This window comes from Thunnus albacares, chromosome 21, assembly GCF_914725855.1.
Source record: "Thunnus albacares chromosome 21, fThuAlb1.1, whole genome shotgun sequence".
Classification (NCBI taxonomy): Eukaryota; Metazoa; Chordata; class Actinopteri; order Scombriformes; family Scombridae; genus Thunnus; species Thunnus albacares.
The window spans coordinates 12,763,681-12,772,504 of NC_058126.1; the positions used below are offsets into that span (position 1 = coordinate 12,763,681).

An 8,824-nucleotide genomic window follows, 5' to 3' on the forward strand; every position below is an offset into this window, starting at 1 on the left:
AATTGCAACAGGCTTAGACCCTCCCAAAACAGATCTGGCAACCAGGAATATGGAAAATAGTGACAAGAGAAAAGAAGATAGAAGAGGCCTTTTAGTTTAAAAATGTAAAATAAATTCACAAAATCTAGAAAAGAAAAACAGGCAAACCCAGTCAATCACAATGCACACATAAACACATGTAACAATTACTCTAGACTGTAGTGTTGTTTTGGGGGTTTTGCATATAATTACAGCTAAATACAGCTTGATGTTTTATGTGATTTGCCTCATGATGAGACTCAGCACATAATAAACCTGTACCTGCATTGTTTTGTTTAGGCACCCTCTGCTGCATCATTCAGGAAAGTTGGCGTGTTATAACATGCCAAGATAGGAGACTCTATAGACTCTCAGTGTATGAGGTTTACAGCCTATTATACTGGTTTAGCAGCCCTCTTGTGCCGCCCCCTCTGTGTCAGTGGTCAAAGTATAAATACATCAAGTCACCTTTAACCGGTGGCAGCTCCCTCTCAGGGAGCCAGAGGGACCCGCAGCCCGCCTGCGCCCTGCAGATGCACAACAGATATACTAGTTTACATTAACTTACACGTTTTTGTTTTTTTTGTTTTTTTTTTTTAAATATGACATTTTAATCCGTATTTGAGAATTGAAAGCTTTTGTTTAGCAACTTCTTCCGACTCGCAACTGCTGCGTTCAAGGTCAGTATCACAACAGGTGCTGCGGAGGACGAACTGAAGTGCATGACCGTGTGGCATTTCAACAGCAGGCATCTTAGTCAGACAGTGTGAATAGAAAACTTTTAATGCGACTAAAAATATTTCACTCACAAGTGCTTGAATGGTTTTGTTTTTTACATTTCAAAAACATATATAAATATTTTTTGGGGGGGAACTCAGCACAGGAGAACATAAGAGCTTCTGAACAAATGCATCGCAGAGAGGTTGTTGGGGTAAAAATAGCAGGCAGCTGCACTTTGTTGATGTCTTTACCTCTCTGGATTCTAATCAGTGGAAACTTGCACCTTTGCCCTCCGCTGTTCTTTCCTTGATAAATAGGAAATTTGTCAAGAAACTCTGGCAGATAAAATTCCTTAATGATAGTGCTTGAACACAACCATTCGCAAAAGATTTGCACATCACAAGATACTAAATTATTCTGGATGGATCTGATATCTAATGAATGTTATAGATAAAAGGTTCTTATGTTACAGAGCAGAAAATAAAGCCACACAGCTGCACTGTGTCACTATTTGGCTTAAGCAGTATGTAGAAGCAGCAAAACTGCTTAAGTACAGATTTGAGGTATTTAATTTGAGTATTTCCATTTAATGTTACTTTAATTTTCTTCTCCATTGCATTTCATAGTGTACTTTTTACTCCACTACATTTATTTGACAGCCATAGTAACTAAGTGCTTTGCATTTTTTAAATAGAAAAACATATGATGAGCCTATAAAATGTTACTGTATAGATTAAACGGTAATCGTACACGGTACAGTATCCAGCAGTATAAGTAATTTAAATGAGTACTTTTACTTCTGATGCTTTGATTAGAATGTACTAATTAATGTGTACCATCTTCTAATTTGGAAAGCAGCACTTTTACTTGTAAGTATTTTTACAGGGAGGTATTGGTACATGTATTCAGGTACAAGATATCAATATTTAAAATGCTGCAATGTGAAAATACTAGTAAAACAAGCAAAATCAAATATAAAGTCTCACAGAAAGGAAATTTTACTCAAAAGCACTAATACTGGTCCTCACGTAAAGTACTTACAATACCACAGGAACTTAATGTTGTTTGTTACTTTCCCCTTTTGATAATCTGTCACAGCAAATACAGTTTCGTTCACACGTGATGCTGACCTGAATCAAAAATGACTGAGGAGTCGAGAAGTCTATCTTTAGTTACAGTTGAAACAGATGTCTCTCATTCAAACGCTTAAATAGCAACGCTGCACCTTCCTTCTACTTTCCAGTGTTACAGCCACTGGTTCAAGACTGTACTGTATGTTAATCACTATTTTGTGCCCTTCCTCCTCATGTAGTGAGTGTGATTGAAGAGGTCAGAATCAAACATATGATGAGACAAAGTGAGGAGGTGATGACCACTGAGTGAACCATCAGGATATGTTTCTTATTTGTAGGCGACGATAAGGAAGCCCTGAGGTGTCATATCAGAGGTAGAACCTGTTGTACAGATAAAGTGTTAACTGCTCTGGGGTTGTGTGTTCAGGAGCCTCCAGAGCTCTTCCTGTCACTGTCATCATGGGGATCAAAGCTGCACTTCCCAAGTATGAGATCTATTTCTACCACATGGTGCTGTGTCTGGCCATGTTCTGGGCCACCAGCTGGATCTTTGAGGTGTCCAGTTGTGAGTATGAGGAGTCACACACACATATACACATACACAAATAGGTTACAGGTGAGTAGTAGAATATCACACTCAAGTAGAGATTGTTAACTCTCAAACCAGTCTGACTAGTAAAAGTCTAATCACGTGTGTTGAAAACTACTGAAGTAAAAGAGATAAATCAAACCATTTTAAGACTACTTTCATTAAAGAACATTTCTGGTCATATTCTATATTTTTCTTACTTACAACAAATCCCATGGAAAGACCAAATAATGAACATGGACACAGTAGTTTACTATGAGTCAATTCCATATACATTGTCCTGCTGCAGTAAATACAATAGAGCACTAAATGTGTATTAATTTGCAGATGAAAATACTGTAATGACTCTAATAAAAATGTACCTATGTTTAAATAGTGTTTGCTAAAAACTACAATGCCCAGTGGTTTAAGGACATTATCTGGACTTTTTTTCTTTTTTGAGAAATGAAAGCACATATTTGGATTTCTAAGGATATTTGTCTTCTGTAGACAACAATGGTCTTGGGGCTGAAAGCTACAGACAGTTTGGAGGAGTCAGAAAGTATTGGTTTTGGTCTTTTTATGGGATTAGTAGTAGCAAAAGCCTTTAAATAATCCTTTAAAGGCTGTTTATTTAGCATTAAAATCCAACTGATACTGGATTTCTGAGGCTAGCACCAATATTGATATTTGAGCGTCCAACAGTTATGTATTATTTAATGTCTTTTTTAACACTTTTGATTTGGGTCCCTTAAATTTGGTTTGTTTGCACACTGACACAGGTGTGTTCAATTATTCTGGCTGATTGCCTAAGACTGCCTAACTTCAACCTGAGCACAGGTCATTTAAATAACGTGATGTCACCAAACTCCATAAACAAATACACACAGTGCAGCAAAACACTTGTGAAGGAGATGCAAATCAAGTACAGTCTGCACAAGAAATCTAGTCAGGAAATAAAGTGGAAATCCTGTGTGGGTGGACCGTATATATGTAGTGGCTTTATAGTATTGTGGTATTGTAGTAATCAGCTGGTGAACATGGTGTAGTGGAGCATTCAGCAGCTTAAGAGCCAGATATTTCCCTCAGGAGTTTGCAGAGAGGAAAACAGAACTAAAAGGGAAATGAATATTGTACTTAAATTAATCTGGTAGCCACTTTGACTCCACATAATTTTAATGTTGCATCATGTCTGCTGGATGTGTAAAAAGGCAACTGAGTGCTATAAATCTCCCATATCAAAGGTTATAATATATACATAAGTATGTGTTAAAAGTGTGTTTCTCCTCTTTGTGGCAAAAAAAAAGATATTGCAGATTTTATGTGACACTGTTCCTAAATTATCAGCATATCTCTGGCATAGATGATGATCTTCATCAGTTAAATCCTGATTGCACCATAACAGTGCAACTGTAGACAGCTCTGTAATGCTTTCTTTTCCAAAGGTACACAAGAGCAAAACTTCATCAAATCAATTTGAGTGAAAGTAGAATTACACAAAACAAACACTGAAGCTCTACTGGGATCCAGACTCATAAGATAAGTTATATCTTACGCCTCCTGTAGTGTAGTCACATACAGACGACACAATGTGCAGTATACATGTAGGGACAGTGTCACTGTGTGAGGGTGAAGAGTTGCAGCTATGCAGACCACGCAGAGGAGATCAAGTGTCAGTATTAATACCACAGAGCAGAGGAAGAAAATAGGCCCTGCATTTATTGTGAGTTTCAGTGTCACTTGTAACAAACTCTTTCACATCTGCTCTCAAGGACAAAGAAACAAATAGAATATGAACTAAAAACATATATAAACTGAAACCTTTGCTATTATATTAAATGTAAATGTATGTATGCTTATACTGATGTTGAACTCAGTAGTTACATCCAGATCTTTCATCCACATCTCACAGTTGTTGTCCTGACGATAGCTCACTTGCCATCACACCACCTTAGTATGGACATGGTCACGTGATAACAGGTGGTCGAATGTTTATGTCTTGTAAAGCTTTATTTTGCAGATGAGTTCGTGAAATTCATTTTGATATTTAAATCCGAAATAGATTTTCTTTCTCATCTTCTTTTATCCTTTCTTATTCCAGCCAATGTAAACCGAAAGACATTCAAAACCAACGTGAAGCCAGGATGGTACTACTTTGGGAGAAAAATGGTGAGACAACATTCATAGTTCTTTAAAAATCATATTGTTGTTGCATACATTTTTCTAATTTTAGTTTTTTTTTTTGCTCATTGATTTACAGGATACGACTGATTTTGAGTGGATGATGTGGTTTTCCACATTCAGAGAGCACATCCTGTTTGCTCTCTCTGGACATGTGCTGTTCGCCAAGATCTGCACCATGCTGGCTCCACAGGTGCTTCCACTGACTGATTCATTGATTAATTGACTGATTGAGCTCGGAAGAGTAATGTAAGATAAGATGCAAAGAAATGATGTAATATCCATCTACGGCTGTTATGATCTGTTGTGTGTCTATAATATGAAACAAGGTGGAAGAAACAATGAGGTTGTCTGCTGTGATGGATTTCTCTCTCTGTTCTGCTGTGAACTATGAATACTTAGTCATCTATTTTTACAACATTGCACAGTAGCTTTTTATATCATTAACCAAACAGCAGATGATGAATGATGAACCACACCAAGTGGAAAAAAAAAAGTCACAGAAGAGAATCAGATGGAGGGATGACTGCGCAGACGAAGAATGAACGAGCAACAAACAGAAATGCAGTTCTATATTTAGTCAGATCAGTTATGCCAGTTTGGTTTGGATAACATCATTGGACCGCATGTCATGTGTCAGCAGAGTCTCAGGGCAAAAGTCAACCCTTTAACTAAATGTGTTGCTTTGTGTGAAGTGTTGGTTGATGCTAGAATGCAATCATAAAGTCTGATGATAGACATTTTCTATCAATATGGCAAATTGTAAAGGTGTTTCTTTATAGTTTTGTTATTGTCTGCAGTATTGTGGAGTAATTTACATTCACAATCTACAAATCCAAAGCCAGACACAAATCTGAACCCCTCAGCTGCATCATTACAGTTGACTGAATGTTTGTATAGTGACCCTGTTCTTCTCTCCCACAGTACAGGTCCTTGGTGTACTTGGTGTACGGGCTCCTGGCTGTATGGACCAGTATGGGTTGGACCTACGTCACCCTCATCCTGTCACACTGTATTCTGCTCTACAGCATCTCCTTAGTGAAAATCCGCTGGCTTTGCTTTGCCACTGGTCTTTGTACTCTCGCTACATTCAAGTGTGAACCTTTCGTGTCCTGGCAGGTAAACTGATGGCTACATATTAGAGGAAGTAATTACACAAGGCCGGAGATTTTGGTGAAAATATATTTGGTGTGGATACATTTCTACTGTCAGAAAGCGACGAATGAAACAGCAGAATAAGTGGGTTAAAAAAAAAAGCATAACACATTGACTAGATTTCTTGATTACGAAGCAAGAAGAGATTTGTTGTAACCGATTTGCATCTGTCTCTGTTATTGTTTTTTTCTCTGTCTCTGCTCCGTGTAGGCAGGTTTTGTGGAGGGGGACTTTGAGCTGCGTCATATTCTGTTCTATGGAGGTTGTGGTTTTACCATCATGCGCTGTATGAGCTTTGCTCTGGAGAATTGTGAACGAAAAGATGGAAACTACAACATCCTGGAGCTGCTCAAGTACAACTTCTACCTCCCGTTCTTCTATTTCGGGCCCATCATGACCTTTGATAAATTCTATGTTCAAGTGAGTTAAACCAAATTCTTGCTATTATTTCCTGTCATGCGGCAGCACGAGGCATTGCTGGTTCTAAATTTAATGCACTGTGGGAGGTATTGTATTGTTAGAGAAGTGGTTCCCTGCCAACCAAAGGCTATCCCATTACCCTGCTTTTTTTTAGAGCAGCTGGATGTTTTCTCGTGGTTATTCATTGAAATAAATGAAAGAAATTTGACAATTTAGAAATAATGTGGGAATAAATTAGTGGAAAAATGCAGTTGAAGTTATCCTGACTGCTGTGCTTATGCAAAGGAAAGATTCAGTAGACATCAATGCTCAGTTTATTTCAGAATCTATGACAATATCAGTCTGATACTCGAGATGTGTCCAGTATGTGAAGATGTGCAGCAGAGAGGCAGTGTGGAGGTTACAGAGCTCTGACTGGTCTTGGTCATGTGTGTCTGCTGCCCTCTGCAGGCCAACAAGTCAGACCTGACCAGGAAAGAGCGGGAGATGTGGAACATCAGTCTGCAGGGCCTGATCCACCTGGGGATCATCATTGTGGTGGAGGGCCTCTTCCATTTCATGTACATCCTCGCCATCCCCACTGACATGAAGCTGCTGAAGCACCTCTCTGACTGGGCTCTAGGTCTGTACCACCACTCTGAAATTCCCCCTTCAGTATTTTGACTGTTAAAATAGATTTTGAATTACTTTCAAATGGGCTTAAGGCCACTACTGTTTTTCTCCAGCTCAAATCTGGAGACAGTATTTAGACTTGAGAGGATTATTATATCCATCTTATTGAGAAAAAAAAAACTCACAAAGAAGACTTAACAGCCAATGCTTTGGCTGCAGGGTTGCATAGAGATTAGATTAAGAGCCAATATCAACACTGCTGGTTGGTAACGTTCTCTGAAAAAATTTGTGTGTCATGTAATGATTATTTTCATTAGCAATTAATCTGTCAATTATTTTCATGATTAACTGATTAGTCAATCGTCTATGAAATGTCAGTAAATGGTGAAAAATGTCGACTACTGATTCCTAAGGCCCAATATGATGCCCTCTAATTACTTGTTTTGTCCCGACCAACAGTCCACAACTCAAAGATATTCAGTTTACTGTCATAGAAGAGCAAAGAAAACAGAAAATATTCACATTTGAGAGGCTGGAACCAGAGGTTTTGGACTTTTTTTCTTAAAACATTACTAAAAATGATTAATCGATTATCAAAATAGTTGACGATTAATTGATTGTTGCAGCTCTGGTATCATGCGACTGTTATTATTGCAGTTGATGAGTTAATTCAAATGAAAATAATTTAACTTCAGAACTACTGCATTGTTTCCAGTGGGTCTGGCTTACTTTAACCTGGTGTATGACTGGGTAAAAGCAGCTGCCATGTTTGGAGTTATCAATACAGTGTCCAGACTGGATCATTTGGACCCGCCCAAGCCACCAAAATGCATCACAATGCTCTATGTGTTTGCCGAAACGTGAGTTAACCCCAATCTCATGTGATAACTACCAGATGCACTATACTGTAAAACTAAACCTGCTCTTGATGTTTTTCTCCTTGCAGCCACTTTGACAGAGGAATCAACGACTGGTTGTGCAAGTGAGTGTGTCAGAAAGATCACTGAATTAAAATAGTTTTGTCAATGCTGAAAAATGTAGAAGTTGTGATCCTGTGTCCTTATCCACAGGTACGTGTATGATCACCTGGGTGGAAAGCATGAGAATGTGGTTAAGGAGCTGGTGGCCACGCTCTGCACCTTCGGCGTCACCATGCTCTGGCTGGGACCCTGCGAGGTGGTGCTGATCTGGGCTTTCTTTAACTGTTTCGGCCTCAACTTTGAGCTTTGGGCCGCCAAGTTCTTCTCCATGGAGCCTTTTGCTTCTTTTGAGGTTAGTTAGTGGAGGTTGTCTTCATGCTTTGGTTAGGATTTTGACACAAAATGGCACTTTGATGATTAAAAAAATTGTTTGTTTACAGATGGCGATGTCAGAAGCGATGTCCCGCCGGATCAGAGGCATCTTCAATACTTTCAACTTCTGGTGCATTGTGCTGTTCAACATCCTGGCCTTGAACAGTTTAGACTTTGCCAAGTTGGTTGCCAAACGACTGCTCCTCAAAGGTGATTGGTTTTTCACTTTGAAAACATGTACATTTGTTTAATGATTGTATTAACAGCGAAGTTATTGGTCTCCTTACCTCCCCAGGCTTCCCCATAACCACCATCATCGTCATGTTCGTGACCTACTGCCTGATCCAAGTGATCAAGGAGAGAGAGAGGAGACAGGCCCTTATCGATGACCCTGATCCTCTCCCTCCTGCACCCCCTCCGACCGCCGCCAGCAGCACAACCACCTCTGCACCTGCACCCGCTGCCGCTCAGCCTGTCGCAGATCCCAGCAAGGAAAAAGCAGAGTAGATATCAGCTGTAGGATATATGCAGCCAAAGTAGCGTTATCACAGTGTTATCACCAGTCTAGATTTTATAATGTGACTTTTGAATGGATGCTCTGTTTCTGCTGATGTATAAAACAGCATTAACTGTAAATAAAGTTTACCAACTGTTTACCAACCAAGAGAAAAAATAGACCTTAATGAAACACATTTACTCAAAACTACATTTTTTCTGAAACCTCTGTCATTAATGCAAAAAAATAAACTGCAAAGATTTGTTCAAACTTGTTCTGTGTCTTTAGG

At 39.0% G+C, this 8,824-nt stretch overlaps 1 protein-coding gene across 1 annotated transcript; it reads left to right on the plus strand.

The window, feature by feature from the left end:
* Positions 1-496: 496 nt before the first annotated feature.
* hhatlb (hedgehog acyltransferase like, b) lies at positions 497-8,808 on the plus strand. Its single transcript, XM_044340226.1, has 12 exons — positions 497-698; positions 2,239-2,376; positions 4,481-4,548; positions 4,640-4,753; positions 5,485-5,679; positions 5,926-6,135; positions 6,586-6,757; positions 7,463-7,607; positions 7,694-7,729; positions 7,818-8,019; positions 8,108-8,249; positions 8,335-8,808. The coding sequence occupies exons 2-12, from the start codon at positions 2,271-2,273 to the stop codon at positions 8,544-8,546; spliced, it is 1,602 nt and encodes a 533-aa protein (XP_044196161.1). The 5' UTR covers positions 497-698; positions 2,239-2,270; the 3' UTR covers positions 8,547-8,808.
* The last annotated feature ends 16 nt before the right edge of the window (positions 8,809-8,824 follow it).

Bases quoted from the DNA above. Each gene is read 5' to 3' on its own strand.
- hhatlb (XM_044340226.1), top strand. From the start codon at position 2,271: ATGGGGATCAAAGCTGCACTTCCCAAGTATGAGATCTATTTCTACCAC. The intron at 5,680-5,925 runs GTAAACTGATGG...TGCTCCGTGTAG, and splicing joins AACCTTTCGTGTCCTGGCAG to GCAGGTTTTGTGGAGGGGGA. The intron at 7,608-7,693 runs GTGAGTTAACCC...TTCTCCTTGCAG, and splicing joins CTCTATGTGTTTGCCGAAAC to CCACTTTGACAGAGGAATCA.